Source organism: Photinus pyralis, unplaced genomic scaffold, assembly GCF_008802855.1.
Source record: "Photinus pyralis isolate 1611_PpyrPB1 unplaced genomic scaffold, Ppyr1.3 Ppyr1.4_LG4, whole genome shotgun sequence".
Taxonomy (NCBI): Eukaryota; Metazoa; Arthropoda; class Insecta; order Coleoptera; family Lampyridae; genus Photinus; species Photinus pyralis.
In genome coordinates, this window is record NW_022170511.1 from 9891953 (window position 1) to 9908196 (window position 16244).

General features: G+C 35.9%; 3 protein-coding genes and 1 long non-coding RNA gene across 4 annotated transcripts; all 4 read right to left on the reverse strand.

The window, feature by feature from the left end:
- Positions 1-385: 385 nt before the first annotated feature.
- LOC116169483 (cytochrome c oxidase subunit 6C-like) lies at positions 386-880 on the reverse strand. The gene is made up of 2 exons (XM_031485590.1): positions 556-880; positions 386-497 (listed from the first exon to the last, which is right to left on the reverse strand). Exons 1-2 carry the CDS (start codon positions 726-728, stop codon positions 425-427), a joined length of 246 nt encoding a protein of 81 aa, XP_031341450.1. The 5' UTR covers positions 729-880; the 3' UTR covers positions 386-424.
- A 59-nt stretch (positions 881-939) lies between these two features.
- LOC116168051 lies at positions 940-4752 on the reverse strand. The gene is made up of 5 exons (XM_031483700.1): positions 4726-4752; positions 4255-4673; positions 3738-3848; positions 3569-3683; positions 940-1455 (listed from the first exon to the last, which is right to left on the reverse strand). The coding sequence occupies exons 1-5, from the start codon at positions 4735-4737 to the stop codon at positions 1033-1035; spliced, it is 1080 nt and encodes a 359-aa protein (XP_031339560.1). The 5' UTR covers positions 4738-4752; the 3' UTR covers positions 940-1032.
- On the reverse strand, positions 2392-3882 carry LOC116169484. The gene is made up of 3 exons (XR_004144965.1): positions 3738-3882; positions 3547-3683; positions 2392-2953 (listed from the first exon to the last, which is right to left on the reverse strand). It is a non-coding gene; the product is annotated as an uncharacterized LOC116169484 (long non-coding RNA).
- A 4864-nt stretch (positions 4753-9616) lies between the features above and the next one.
- Positions 9617-10652, reverse strand: LOC116169482. Its single transcript, XM_031485589.1, has 2 exons — positions 10222-10652; positions 9617-10172 (listed from the first exon to the last, which is right to left on the reverse strand). Exons 1-2 carry the CDS (start codon positions 10231-10233, stop codon positions 9723-9725), a joined length of 462 nt encoding a protein of 153 aa, XP_031341449.1. The 5' UTR covers positions 10234-10652; the 3' UTR covers positions 9617-9722.
- Between the last annotated feature and the right edge of the window lie 5592 nt (positions 10653-16244).

Here is a 16244-nt window from a genome sequence, read left to right on the forward strand (position 1 = left end):
CAGTCCATGTACTATATGGTCTAAGATAATATCATTGACATTCACGATTTATTGTCACAGCAGAATACCCAACTCCGGAATTTTTGCCGGCCGGTCCGGACCGATTCAGTCCGGACAAATGTGCTTCCGATCTTATGGCAGTCGCCTGCCCCGGACAGCGCCACATATAAAATCCCTAAGAGCCGTGTCCTGCGACCCCGATGAAGCCAAGATCGGAATGGTCTCTTTAGTTTTTATGGCAACCACAATCATAATATAAGTCCCTCTTTAAAAACCTTTTGTCTATACGATCACAGATATCCAAAAATTGGAGTTCTCCTATAAAGCTAAGCAAAGTGCTTTGTGGTTCGCGCCTCGAGGAGTTGGGGCAAAAAATAATACCTTCTTTCATAATGGAACAGTTTATTACAGATACATATCAAGTTCAAGCACCACCTAGAGACTGAAACACACCGTTTTCTCTCATTTCCTCAAACAGAGCGTCGGGGTCCAACTGCCTAAAAAACGTTCTGAAATAATACACAAACACATCTAGGTATACACCAATTTGCATACCTATGATAGTCCGCATACGCTTGCTTCTTCTTACGAATGTAGAAGAAGTAAAAGAGACAACTACTGGTTACCCCACCAGCAATAGCCATAGCCAAATTTCTCTGAATTTGGCGTGCCAAGTGACCAGTAAATTCGGGTCTTACTAGCTTTTTCTTAGCGGGATTTACCTCCATGGCTCGTTAAACCAGAAAAATTAATTGATTGAAAGATCACTTTTGGGTTACCGCAGCAACATCACCAACATTCCCCAAACAAAATGCGGATATCGTGATTTTTTGGCGGACTTATCCAAAACGCGATTCCATTATTAGCGCTGTTACCTAGTAATTACCAGATATGTGGCATTGAAGAAATGGAACCGCCTTCGTTTTTCACATTACCATATTCACATTTGAATTTATTTCTTTATTTTTTAAATTGTTTGACTAACGTGTACAACAGAAAAAACGCACTCCTAAATAACAATAAAATTATGCTTTAGTGGTAGATTTCTCCATGGTACTGCCCGTTATCGTATAAGGTTTCGGTGTAGTCGTGCACGTATTGTCCTTCAAGGCCCGATCCTGGTGCGAGAAGGGGATACCCGAGATGGGCACGGGCGATAAGTGGGCTCGAATGCGCAATCAAGGGAGCACCGATAATGTGGGCGGGGGCGGCAATCAAAGGAGCTGCGTGGGCAACAACTGCGGCGGCAGGAGCGACAGCTACAACACCGGCTGATTTGGGAGCGGCAATAACGGTACCACCTGGAGCATCGGCGGCGATAACACTACCGTCTGGTCCATGTACAGCGGTGCTTGAGCTAGGTCCTTGGACGATAGCACCTCCATCGATGGTCTCTACTATGGCACCGGGGATAACTCCGGCATTTGCCACTGCGACGCATAAAACTGCAAAAGCCTAAAGGAGCGACGTTAATCCCCCAATTAATTACGCGAGTGGTATACTTACGAAAAAGTACATTTTGTGTTGTAGGTGCACAAACTGACGAATGATGCCCATATGTCGGAAGAATGCGTTTTATACTTCTTGGGCGACCTCGCACACACCCATTCACGTTTTTTCACAGCTTCCAGACACAAAGCCAAATATTTAAAAAGGACACGTGTCTTATTATCATGTGCAACACCTTAAATTTACCCAGAAGAGGAAATACTGGACTGGGTTTTCTTAGACCAAAAGCACTAGGATGCCATTAACAAAAACCCAATTGCTACCCATTAAAGCTCCATTAGAATCATCTATATTAATTAAGTGATAAATAGTGAATCATTTAAGCGTTAACTATGTCGTGATCGATCAAGGGAGGAGGACGCGATCTATTATAAAACTTGATTAATTACCTATGACGTATAGGAAATATATAAGGTCAAGTACAATTTGTAGGTGCACTAACCTTATAACTTGACTTAGGTACATGTTCGTAAAGAATGCATTTTTATATTTTAATGTCTGCATTATAGGCATCCAAATCGTTTCTAAAATGACATGTTTGATGTAAAAATGTCTTTTTTTACGTTTTGTGTTTTTGCAAGCAGAGCACAGATGAAAGTAATTTCAAACGCAAGCGTTGAGGGCCTAAATTTGAGGGACATTTTCCAATATCTACTGGCACTTTTCCGAGAACGATATTTAGTCTAATTTTGTAGAGATTTAAAAAATCTGATGAAATTTTCTACGGGATTTCATTGGACAAGATTATATGGATTAGTTTTAAAAGCACGACGCGGACAATTTTCTGATGCGGCGTACTACTTAGAAAACACCTTTAGATACGGAGCAATTGTCCAGGATTGGTTCCCCAACAATTTTCGTGATCGAGATGATGGCCAAAAAATAAGTGTAAGAGATAAACAACGAACTATATTTTCGTACGCATGGGAGCATGGGCAAATTAAGGCACTTTGCAAGTAAACTTTTTGTTTTTTGGTTATTTATAATTTTAGGTATTATTGTGGTATTATATTTCAAAATGCTGGACTCTGCGGAAAAAGGTAATATTAAATTAATATAATTATATTCAACTTAGTCTTTTTTAGAAACACCTGAAGATCACTATAGGTATACGTAGTAAAAGAGTGAAAATGATAGCAATTCACATTAATAATCTCCATGGGTCTTGAATGTTGTAAACCTAAAATGTAAAACTTTTGGCAAGAGTGTGGGATATGAAGAGAGAGATACACAGAATTTAAACTTCGAGGTGGCCCTTCTGTATAAGATGGTGTCCAGATTAAAGTAAAAAAATGAGTTTATTGCGTAAATCTTACATTTGATACATCAAAATCTAAACTCTTCACAGTGCAGAGTCTGCTAATAACAGCCATAAACTTGCTTAATTCCATTTCCTCAGTAAACCTTCTTCATAGAAACTGTCAACGCTTGGAGTGGAATTAACCTACGAGTAAATATTTTCGATTAAATAGTTTCGAGTAATTTGCTGAGAATGTCGCCATTCATAAATATCGGTTTACAATATAGCTTGCGTATTTTAATTGTAAACTTAGATAAAAGAGAATATTTCTTCGTGTATTACTTTAGCGAAAAATTAAAATTAAAAAATACAAGCAATTTTGTAGTATAATTTCTTCAATTGAAAATTAAAAATAGCAAGTACTTGTTTCAAATTTGTGTAATTCGATAGATTTTGAAATCAAACTTTTCATGCGTATCGGGTCAATATCAAGGATTTTAATCTAATTTTAATTAACATTGACATAAAAACGCATGGAACTAGTCATGCACACGACATTTTGAGTATTTTTTTTACAAAACCAGAGTTGCATAATATTGGTTATATTCTAATTACTCGCTAAGATTCGATGTTTATTTAAAAAAAGGACATTTGAGCACTGCAAATGTTATTTTAGTAAATGAGCATCGTACCTATTCCTAAAATTAGGTGGTACAGTGGTGTTAAAAAGGATTAGGGTTGGTATTGAGATTTTTCAGAAGGGTTGTTCTCTAAAGAAGGCGTACACGAATACTCACTGATGCAAGCCAATAGTGTTACGACAAAGGTCGTTATAAACATTGCGGACATAATCATGATGAAGGTTGTTGCTCGCTCAAGTCCTTTAACTACAATTGTTCGGTGCCAAAACCTCACTTTCTTCTTCGGGGAGTCCCTAGAAGGATTTGTCTAAAGACAGGTGTCATTTTTTAGTTGAATTTTTACTTACTCTTCGGGATTATCTGGTCCAGCGTCAGGTTTTGACATTTTCACACCATTTACTTTAACATAATTATAGCGCTTTGTGTTAATTACACTTAATGAGGACGCGTCATGCGTCCTGCAATGGAAATGAAAGTCATTTTTGGAATTAACCACATTCATAACAGCAAGGCGAGACAGTTCTTTTTAAAAATAGCAGTATGCATTAGAAGAAATCAGGATTGAGATTTTTGTTGTTTGTATATGCGATCGATTGATATCAAGGTTAGCTTCCTTTCTTCTTGTATTTGCTACAAAAAATTATTTTTAATCCGAAGGAATGCAATTGTTAGGTGTGGCATGTAGGTACACCACATAATTTAAACGGTAGCTGTAACAATGCGGAACATACCAATTGGGACGTAAGATTTTGTGGTTAGAAATGCACAACTTCGAGCATTAAATTATTATATTATTCTGTACAGTTCAGGAAACTATAATTTGAACACAATCCTGGGGCGAGAACAGCCTTTTTAATTTAAAGCCAAAGTCCGTGGGCTGCGGGCCATCCGTGGGCTGCTGGCCATCCGTGAGCTGCTGGCCATCCGTGGACTGCGGGCCATCCGTAACCACCAACGTGACCGATGACGCCAGCTGGAGCGCCAACGATGGTTTTTGCCAAAGCGGGAGCTGCGATAACTGCTGGGGCTGCCAAAACGGCAGGTGCTGCAATAGCACCATGGGTAACGGCGGATGACACTACTCCACCAGGAATGGGAGCGGCAACGACGGCGCCCGAATCAGCAACCGCGGAAATTGCGCTTCCATCAGGTCCTACGACCGAAGCTTGAGATGCCGGTCCTTTAATTGTTGCACCAAGTGCTGCAGGTCCAACTAAAGCCGCGGGACCTCCATGGATAATGGACGCGTGTGCTACAGACACGGCGATTGCGAAGACAAGGACCTAGTAATGAAAGAGTTAATCTCAATGGAAGGCGAGAAACTCAGTTACTTACCAAAGCGTTCATGTTGCCGATGTGTTTGATTATGCTTCATTTAAGTCACCCTTCGTCTTTTATACTGATCAACAACCTTCAATGCTCATTGTTTCCGTATTCTTGCTTGTCATAAGACCTAGACAATCTATTTTTCATTGCGTATAATGTTCGTGGTCAATTACATCAGGGCGTTTCCCGCCTTAGATGACAATTTACTATCGTTTCAATAACCCATTTAAGATTCTTGTTTGCCTACATAACGTAACCTCCAAGAAAATGATCGTGGAAAAAATGCTCCCACAAACGGATACGCATTGCTGGTGTGAAATATTTCGCGGAGGCGTTGGTCAGCTACTGAACGAGGGCGAGAAAAACGTAAAATCTCTGCTTCCCTACTCCCAAATCAATTGGTCCTTAAGTGAAAGCTTATTGTTTAACCCACAAGGAAATTAAAAGCTCAATTTGTGTATGGGGTCGATGTGTAACTTAAAAACCGAGTGGATATAACTATTTTTAAAGCTAAAGGGATCTGCCTAGGAAATTGGTCCCAATCAGTCGGAGTTCAGAAGTCAGTGGGATTTAAGTTCTAAAAACCACTGTTCACCACCAGCAATTACGACCGAGATTACGACCTTTTTAAAGTCGCATTTTACATTTAATAAATATATACGGTGTTTGCGCCTATAAAACACATTTTCGGATTTTCCACTTAAATGGTTTTCTACATATGGCAAGAATTAAAATAAAAATGAACGATGACTGCTAACCAGAACGGGACAGCGCCAGGGTATCAGAATCTTTTTCTCTCCTAGAAAATTACTACTAAAAATCGTAGTGTTTTACTTATAGTTGTAAGTGACACCTTTTGTAATGAATCTGTAATACCTACGGATGAGTTAGCAAGAGTTGTTTTAATTTTAATAATAAGATAAAGATAGTTAAATAATAAAATAGGTAAGATTTTATCTTCAAAGCTGACAAAATTAATTCAAGCAATACAAAATGTAAACTTGCCCATTTTTTAGCGCATTTTTGAAAAAAATACGCTATTATATTCGTTATTGCTGGCAGGCCGGCTGTCCGCGTTAGATCTCCACAACTACAATAGCTAGAGACTTCAAATTTTCACTAAAAGCTTTCTGCTAAGTGTAGATGTGCAGGCACTAGTCTATTTTGAGTTAGATTATGAGATCGATAATTGAAGAAAATAATTTCGATATGGGTTTCGGAGGTCTATAATTTTACCGTTAGATAGCTACCAGTATAAAAACATTAAATTTGTTTTACAAAATGAAGACGTACCGTCAATTGAAATTAAATAAAATTAATTATTTAACGCAGCCAAAATTACTCGTGAGATCGATAATTTTAAGCTTCGCTAATAAAATACTGACCTGCATTACCAAAAATGCGCTTTAATCATGTATATGCTGATTTACAACTTGTTTTTAAATAGATCGTCTTTATATACGAGTTCTTACTTGAATTGAAGGTAATGTATAAACGTACAACGTAAAGTCATTCTGCGTTTTGGATTATGAATCTGAAATAAAAATGCGTAAATTGTACATGAGTATGAAGTGTGTTACGTTCCCTTTATCGACGTGTATAATACAAAACTTTTATAGCAGAAGCCATAGAATAATTATGAAACTTCTTAAAACTGTAGGTATTTAATTTACACGCCCAAAATGACAAGCTTAAATTCTCCCGTCGTTTCCATGGATGTATATTCTGTTGGGAACTTCATTTTATATCCTGCTCCGCGTCCTACTTTTAATAAGAATGACAGATGTCTATGAAATTGGTTTGTGGCTTGTTACAACGTTAATTATAAAGATTCTTATGGGAATTACTTCTAGAGGGTAGTTGTTGTTTTGTATGTTTATCGTAGTTTGTTTAAGTTATTTTCATTACGGGCATTTGCTTTTTTCCCTCATATGTTTAATAGAATCATACATACAATACTCAAATCAACACAGAATTAATCCCTACGTTTGGATAGAGTCAAATAATTTATTTTATGGCAGATATTAAATTGACACTTTAAAATTTGAATGTGTAGTGTTTTTTTTAACCGTAAGGGTAGATGAAGTGATCACTTTAATTGCAAGGGTATCCAAACGTAGGGATTAATTCTGTGTTGATTTGAGTATTGTAGTAAAATTATGCGTGTTAATAGGAAAACACGAAAATAGAACAATTGCGTTCATTTTTTTCTACTAAACAGTTAACCTCTTAGTTTTTTCTCTGGAACTCGAATTTGAATTCACACAAATATTACAGTCGACCAACCAAGTTCTACCAAAGTATGATTCTATTAAACATATGAGGGAAAAAAGCAAATGCCCGTAATGAAAATAACTTAAACAAACTACGATAAACATACAAAACAACAACTACCCTCTAGAAGTAATTCCCATAAGAATCTTTAAATAATTAACGTTGTAATAAGCCACAAACGCTAGAAAAGTCATGGAAATGATAGAGGTAGTTATATTGTGTTAAAATCAACAATTTTTGCAAGGACAAATTTCGCAGATCGAGAAGATAAATGGAAGAATCTACCCCCCAAATGTAGGGTAAAATTACAAATTCTACAGTTGTCTTTGTAACAGGCTGGAACAGCTTTTAAACAATCATGTTAAAACATAAGAAACACTTCTTTAGGTCTTCAGGAATTTGTTCTCACAACGAAAATTTGGTTCTACCGAAATACCTCTCCACAATCGTCTCGGTTCTCTTTGATTTCTGTGAAAACATGGTAACTATATTCGCTTCAGAAAATTTCCCACACACTCCCAGGTAAATAAGATTCAGGTGATTCGTTTCCATTCCAGAAAAATTAGCTCCTAGTTATATATGCAACCCTCTCCCCTACATATATACATCTCAAAATAAATTTTCACCCAGAAACGTACCGATATCGTCTTGAAATTTTAACGGATTTTTAGCGCATTTTCAAACTCACGTTGGAAGGCACTATTATGACCACTTTCTCCGCCCGTCCGTCTGTCCGAGGCTATTACTACTCCTACATTTTTCAAGATGTTTAGTTCGCTCTTTTTGCATGAGGTAGCGTAAGCTCTGGCACCTCAACCAAGAAAAAAGTTAAACTTAATATTATCCCTAACTTTTTGTTTTTCTTGGACAATCATCAAAGCGAAAGAATACCGCAGATTAAATTAGAAAAAGAAAGAAACTACTTTTATACCTATCATTTGAATTTTGGCTGTTCTTTCTACGAAGTTATTCTATTACTTTGATCTAGGGTAAGGTATCGCCACTGCACGAAATTTAAACGTTTAACTGTCTACACGCCTGTTCGCACTGCCAAAGCGGCAGACAAACAGACGTTATAATCTAGCTTGAGTTCTACGGGTTTGTTGAAAATGCGGTAAAAATTAAATAAGTAATTCCAGAAGATGTTAGAGACTTTCACTAAATTATGCGATGAACATCCTGCTCCGTCAAGGTCCTTATCAATTCCTGACCCTTTACCTAATGTAATTGATCCTCTTATGGCTTCTGAAGATGACATCAGAAAACAAATGTAGGAATTTCATTGATCGGAATTTCTATTTTGGATGAAAATTGGTTTTTATCGAGGATTAAGATCAAAACTGCATAAGTTGGTGCTCTTTCATACGTTACATCATTTCAATTGTGCAAATGCACGAGTTTTTCTCACGGGAAACATCGGACAACCCAATACCAATAACCAACGTATGCAGTGATCTTAAGGTGGCGTTTACAAAAAGTGCAAAAGTTTCCTTGCAATTTCCTCAACAACTTTGTTTCGAGGTGAAAAAATGAACTTCTGTTAACGACCGATGGTTGCTAAAGGTTTAAGCTTGTGAATGAAGTTAAATTTGATATAACAAATTATTATGTGTGTGATAAAAATGAAAGATATATATTTTAAATGGGAGTTTTTTAAGAACTTATTTCCTAAATAACAGCGAAAGTACCGGAATTAGCTAAATAATTTTTGTTTCATGCAAATGTCGGAACGCTATATATTTGAATGAAAGTTATTTCAAACAAAAATTTGTACCCAGAAGGAAGTTATTGTGGAAACAAATTTCCAATTTTTCAATGTAAACGCGCCACCTTAATCCTCGTCAAAAATCAATTTTCATCCAAGTCAGCTAACTAGACTGACAAAATCTTCTCGGTGCGTTAAATTTCTATTTTATCCCGTTCGCTGTAAAAACCTTAGGTCCTTGGAATTTTAAAGCGATAAAATTTGTGGATCATTTAGGAAAACTAACCTCTGAAGTTACTGGTGAAATTCGTGCAAAAACAAAAAATTAGTATCGCATATACTACGTGCAAACGCAGCTTGTATAATGGGCACCTTTTCTCAAACATGTTCAATGGAAGAAATATTTTATATTTAATAAATATTAATATAAATTGTTAACCCCTTTAAATGTGCCATGTGCACATAGATCTAGTAAATTTCAAAATTAAGAAGTTATCAGTTATGTCAAGTTATAACATCTTTGAAAGTAATATTAACGCCTGTTATTCTATAAGTAAGTACGGTTTAAATTCAAAAATAACTTTGGTAGGTCGCGTTACAAGCAACATGGAGGAATCGAGAGATCGAATCGTTTTTTAAGAAACATTTGAAACTAACCTCCAAATAATGTTTAAAGTTGAATACTCATGCAAGTCAAGTTAAATAAATAATAAGTTTAATACACATTAAAGGCAATTCAAAATGAACCTTGATACAAATTAACGTTGAGTGAAGTGTGGATTTTTCACTCAACCAATTTTATAGTTATCAAAGTATTGTTGGGGATGAAACTGTAAGAAAATATTTTCTTGTTTGTTAAGTCTGTCCTACACACCGTTCGCTTTGGGTTATAGAAGCGGCGAGGGTACGAACAAAAATGGAGTGTCAATCTTGTGTCGTATACTTTTTTTTATAAATTTACAAAATGCATTAAATAAAATGATTAATTTACACATGTGTAATGATTCTTTGCTGGTTCCTTGTAGGTTTACCAGTGACCATGATGGTGACCAATCACAACACCTGGATGTGCATGGGCGACGATGGCGCCAGCTGGGCCGGCAACTACGGCACCGTGACCGTGGGCAAGTCCGTGTCCAAGAGCAAGCCCGTGTCCAACTGCGATACCATGGGCACCGATAACGTGTGCGCCGTGACCAGCCCAGTCTTGTGATTCCAAAAGGCCTTCTCCGTGCCATTGTCCATCGTCGTGTCCGTGGGCGAGCACATGGCCTACATGGGCGACATGTCCAATTCCGCTGTGAATTCCGTGCGGTCCAATGGCTCCGTGACCGGTGACGATGCCAGCTGGTCCAGCAGCTCCGTGACTAGAAACAACACCTGAAGCTCCGATTAAGGGGAGGTGGTCGTGACCATGAGCCCATAAACCGGAGGGTTTGGCGCTAGCGCAAGCGACCAAGCAAGCGAATGCAACGACCTGTAAAATTAGAACTTAGTATCTAAATAAAAACGAGTAAGGAACTTACGAAGGAGTTCATTGTGTTCTTCTTTTAAAATAAGACTGTACACTGATTTCATTTGTTTAACCCTCCAATTTATACATACGCACCTGTCCTTCATCACTCCGTTAGTAATTATGACAAATTGTTAATCCCCCTTTCATTTTACTCCACCTATTTCTAACGTTCTAATTAAGGAATTAGATTGCATCGCAATTTTTATCAATGAGAATTTCCTTATAGAAGCCACCACTGACTCACCTTGTCATTAGCAGCTTTTGAGAATGACAGGATGAGTAAAAGAGAAGCTCGTCTTTCCACATTACGCACTAATCACACGTACACAAAAAGTAAGTCGATCTCTTCTTTATTCATGGACTAATTTTTTAGTCTCTATGTTTACAGTCAGTAATAATCAAAGGCAAGGTTTGTGATAATTACGATTTAACCTATTATAAATGCGCACTTACATTCCTACTGTACCTAAAAAAGCTAAATAAACTTGAATGTCAAATAACTTCACGCAAAGTGAATGTCCAGATTCATGAATTATGCATTGAAAAAAAGTTAAACCGTTTCTACAACTACTTTTTACCGCGTTTTGGAAACCTACAAGTCTGTTGAGATTATATTGGTGGGATGCTAATAGCCCATCATTCTACCTATTCATCACAGCCTTGTATCCTTCGGTAAATGCTAACATGTATGTAGAAGTATCAGTATTGAGTATGTTATTCAATGGTACCACTCAAACTTTGTCGTCTTGTCCAGAGTAACAAATGATGACTACATTTTCCTTTGGGGTGTTGTAAATTGGTGAAGGGTAAATAAAAAGTACACAAATCGGCTATCCATTATGAATAATTCAAACATTTCAGTTTCTGGAGTCTGTTAGGGGTTGGTATCTCTAACGTCGTCGCTATAGTTTGTGCTGGGTAATAATGGAATGTTGTCGTTATTCCATTAAGTCCATTTTGTATCTATCTTGCTTCTTCTTTTTTATGTTATATACATAATATGGAAATTCACGGTTTTGTCACCATTTTTGTTTCGTTTTTTTCTTTAAGTAACCGGCATTTTTAAGGTAAATCTTGATCTACGCTTTTAATGTTAATTTTTGGTTACAATTCTTTTTATATTAGTTATAAGTTTACTAATTTAGTTATTTTTTAGTTACAAGAAACACTACTTCCTTAATGATTAGTTTAAGTTTGTCCTGTAATTGGAACGTTTTTTCTGTTGGACATTTATTAAATATTATTATTATTATTAACGAGATTAGTTAAAAAATTACGTTTTTCGTTCTTTTATCCAAAACCGAAAATGTTACCGTTCACTAATATTTGCATTTTCTTTAATCACACTACTATTTACTAATAATTTTATAACAATCTATGCTCTTTTGAAACAAAAAGCAAGAAATCTATTCCACCAACAAACGTAAACCTTAGCACAATGCCGCTCTAAGCAAACGAGAGTTTTGGTAAATTTTGATACTAAAATCAACCAAGATCAATGTAAGATAAAGGTTAAATTATGCAAAGTAAACGACATTAATTGCATAGTATAAAGCTTAGCAAGACGCACAGGATAGCCAAATTTCGTTGTTAATATGGGAGTAACTATAGTGACAGAGAAAGCCTATAACTTCTTTGTGTATTAAGTTATCGGGAATATATTTACGTTCCTACACTTTTTTGAGAGGAGTTGAATGGCTTTGCAATGCTCTCAAAACAATCATCAGCTTTTCATTTTCAACACTAGACAGAGCTTTATTATCTGATTTAAAAAATATGGTGATATCATATCATATGCCCCCTTATTTTCTTCTTTTTTATCCTATCCTATATTTTATAGCTGTTATTCAAAGTGTAAAATAATAATATCGCAATCATTTTAGTTGGCGGTCTGCAATGATTTGAAAACTTGCTTAATTGATATCACTGTCAGTGTTCCTGTAGAGGGTAGAACAATGAATCTCACTGAATTTGTTGAAGATAGTAATGACAAAATTCCACTTCACTAAAAATCGATCGTCAACAGTTGTTGCTTACGAAAAAAAATATAAAATGTGGCCGTGGCGTGGCGCTGTCGACTAAACTAACATTTGCAAACCGCCAACTACGATGATTGCGATATTTAATATTTGACACCTAGAATTAGTAGATTACCTATAAAATATAGGATAAAAAGGAAGAATTGACCCCGCTTATGGTATACATATTTTTGAAAAGAAAACAAATGCTAAAAGGATTGTTAACTACACTTTATAATTTAAAAACATACAAATTTGCACTGAAAAAGAAGGCCTGGTGAATTTTTGTAAACCTTATTTATTTGTTTATTTATGGCGTTTATTTTTGAGTCGGCGGGGTTTCAGCCAAGGCTGTTCTACTATCCAACCCACTATACATTTACAAATATCCATGCCCGAATCCGGATTCGAACCAGGGACCGTAAGTATCGCAACCGAGCTTCAACTCAACTGCGCCACACGAGCCGGCCAGATCAATAATACGGCGTGTACGTTCTTACAAGTAAAAAATAGTATATTAAGATACAAGTGTATAATCAAGTCTTTAAAGCACGCGCAACGAGTTTAAGGGCACGATGCAAAGCGGAGTGCCTTTAACGTTGCAAGTGCTTTAAAGACCAATTATACACGTGTATCTTATAGTATTTTTTATTATACCTGCAGTATAATTTAAAAATAGGAATACAATGAAATCATATTGACGTTAGACTCGAATACATGTCTATAATTAAGTGGGCTGGGTGTTCGTAATTTCACGATTGCCATGGAAATGCACTTGACGTTTGCTTATAAAAATCATCGTCTTTGTGAATAAAACGATTTCCGTTGAAAAACATAATACACCGTCCATTAAATCGCTTGTTGTAAAATCTAAAGAAACGTTGGTAGGTATAAAATTCAAAATAAAGAATATGAAAAGTTGTTTCCATGGATGAATAGGAAGTTACTACGAATAAAGTCTTAAATGCATCGATAATGCTGGCATATATGAAGGAAATGTCAAAGGTACTTAAATCATCTATCTTTTGGTGCATTCATTCAAAACTTCAAACAATGCTGCGATTAAAAGTGGAACAGATTGGGAAGCATACCCTAAATTACGGGCGTTTGTGAAAGCTTCAACCAAAGGATAGGTACAAGCCAAAGAAAGGTTCTCCATTTACAGAAAGCGACCTAAGAGGATTTTGTATTTCAACCCCAGATGACAGTTTTAAAAGTCATACTTGAATTATCATTGTACCAGCACAGACAACATATACTATTAGTATATGTTGTCTGTGATACTAGCAACTTTAAAGCACGTGTGTTTTAAGCTGAATTTATAGTTCCGTATCCGCAACACCGTACCGTAACGTTTGGAATTAAACCCTACGTGTTGCGCGTTAACATTTATAATTCGCCTTAACGTTGCGTTAGAACGGTTACGGTACGTAGGAAATGCCCAAATCTTATTTCTTACGGTAAATCGTGCTAACGCGCTTGTCTTCGGTAGTACTCGAATAATTCAAACAGTTGAGTTTATCCTGACGTTCGTTTTGTTTATTTACAACAATTATTGACACTTTGTTGGTTATTATTATTTTGAAATGCACGTTACTCTTACTGACAGATGACATACAATGACAGAATTCGCTACGCGCTAATGCACAAGCTCATCACTTGCCACTACGGAACTATAAATCGTATTATTTTCGTTAACGTAAGATTTTACGGTTCCGTTCTTACGTTCTTACGGCTACGGAACTATAAATCCAGCTTTAAAGGCCTTTTTTCGCACGCATTTGGGTGTTTAAAACGGAGATTGTGATTCAGGTATAATAAAAAAAATGATTATGTAATGTAATAATGTAATGCAATATTTTGAGACATACAAAAATGCAAAAATTTATCTGTGATTTGTAAGACTTTTTACTCATCAGCCAATTGATTTTCATGATGAAAGAAACATAGATAGGTGATAAATTTGATCACATCTCAGTTTAATAGTGTGCCATCTTTCGGGAAAATTTCAGTAAAATTTATAAACATAAGTATGTTAATACAAATAAAGAAGATAGAAAGTGAAACATATTGGATGCTTGGTTGACAGGTTAATTATCCTTCCAGCAACTTGGGAAGCCCTCCAACGAAACAATTTTTTATAACGTGGAAATGTATTTGAATATAGAGAATTATGCGCCTCCGGTCGAAAATATGATAGCACCGTATACCAAAGATTGATGCTACCTTAGTGCTAATCTGCTGCCAAATAATGTCAGAAATATTATTTGCGTGTCATATTTTGGTGCACTTCGGTTCAAATTCTTTACCCACAAATTGAATATACTGCACTATTATATACACATTTTTTTTGGCAGAAAAGAGTCTGCTTAACGGTGTTGTTTATCGTCCACGACCGCAATTATTCCTACAGTATTTAAAATAATGATTTAATTCTACTACTATAGTCGAAAGTAATTGATGAAATAGAAGCGCAAAAATAGCTCTTGAGCTCGATCTGAGACAATTTTTTTTGCGGGCCTCAAAAAAAGGCAGTGTATAACCTTCCATTTTTTACCAAAAATCGACTACACCAAAATTTCTCGGGAAAACACTTTTTCTTATTAATTTTGGGGCGTAGAATCCAAAACAATTCGTACTTTTTCGATTAGACTTCTCAATCAAAGGTTATAGACTAGAAACCAATTTCGAAAAAAAATTCAAAGGGCTGTAACTTTTGAACTAGTAGCCCAAACTTGGAACTGTTTGAAATTATGGATTCTACAGGCCACATTCTATAAGAAAATTTTTTTCCGGGTCGATCTGAGACAATTTTTTTTTCGGGCCTCAAAAAAAAGGCAGTGTATAACCTTCCTTTTTTACCAAAAATCGACTACACCAAAATTTCTCGGGAAAACACTTTTTCTTATTACTTTTGGTGCGTAGAATCCAAAACAATTCGTACTTTTTCGATCAGACTTCTCAATCAAAGTTATAGACTAGAAACCAATTTCGAAAGAAAATTCAAAGGGCTGTAACTTTTGAACTAGTAGCCCAATCTTGGAACTGTTTGAAATTGTGGTTTCTACAGGCCACATTCTAAAAGAAAATTTTTTTTCCGGGTCGATCTGAGACGATTTTTTGTTCGTGCCTCAAAAAAAAAACAGCCTTCCTTTTTTACCAAAAATCGACTGCACCAAAATTTCTCGGGAAAACACTTTTTCTTATTAATTTTGGTGCGTAGAATCCAAAACAATTCGTACTTTTACGATCAGACTTCTCAATCAAAAGTTATAGACTAGAAACCAATTTCGAAAGAAAATTAGAAAGGGCTGTAACTTTTGAACTAGTAGCCCAATCTTGGAACTGTTTGAAATTATGGATTCTACAGGCCACATTCTATAAGAAAATTTTTTTCCGGGTCGATCTGAGACAATTTTTTTTTCGGGGCTCAAAAAAAGGCAGTGTATAACCTTCCTTTTTTACCAAAAATCGACTGCACCAAAATTTCTCGGGAAAACACTTTTTCTTATTAATTTTGGTGCGTAGAATCCAAAACAATTCGTACTTTTTCGATCAGACTTCTCAATCAAAAGTTATATACTAGAAACCAATTTCGAAAGAAAATTCAAAGGGCTGTAACTTTTGAACTAGTAGCCCAATCTTGGAACTGTTTGAAATTATGGATTCTACAGGCCCCATTCTATAAGAAAATTTTTTTTCCGGGTCGATCTGAGACAATTTTTTTTTCGGGCCTCAAAAAAAGGCAGTGTATAACCTTCTTTTTTTACCAAAAATCGACTACACCAAAATTTCTCGGGAAAACACTTTTTCTTATTAATTTTGGTGCGTAGAATCCAAAACAATTCGTACTTTTTCGATTAGACTTCTTAATCAAAAGTTATAGAGTAGAAACCAATTACGGTATTTTACGTATTTAGGACCGTGCCATACCAAAAAGTCTGTACACATAAAAAACAATGGTATTTGCGAAAGCACGATATGTTCAAATTTTAAATTAAGTTAACAAAGTTAT

Excerpts from the sequence above, each read along its gene's own strand:
- LOC116169483 (XM_031485590.1), bottom strand. The coding sequence starts at position 728 with ATGGAGGTAAATCCCGCTAAGAAAAAGCTAGTAAGACCCGAATTTACT. Across the intron at positions 498-555 it reads GCGTATGCGGACTATCATAG|GCAGTTGGACCCCGACGCTC; the intron begins GTATGCAAATTG and ends AACGTTTTTTAG.
- LOC116168051 (XM_031483700.1), bottom strand. Across the intron at positions 3,849-4,254 it reads CCCGCAGCCCACGGACTTTG|GACGCATGACGCGTCCTCAT; the intron begins GCTTTAAATTAA and ends TTTCCATTGCAG. Across the intron at positions 1,456-3,568 it reads TGTTTATAACGACCTTTGTC|GCTTTTGCAGTTTTATGCGT; the intron begins GTAACACTATTG and ends TCGCTCCTTTAG.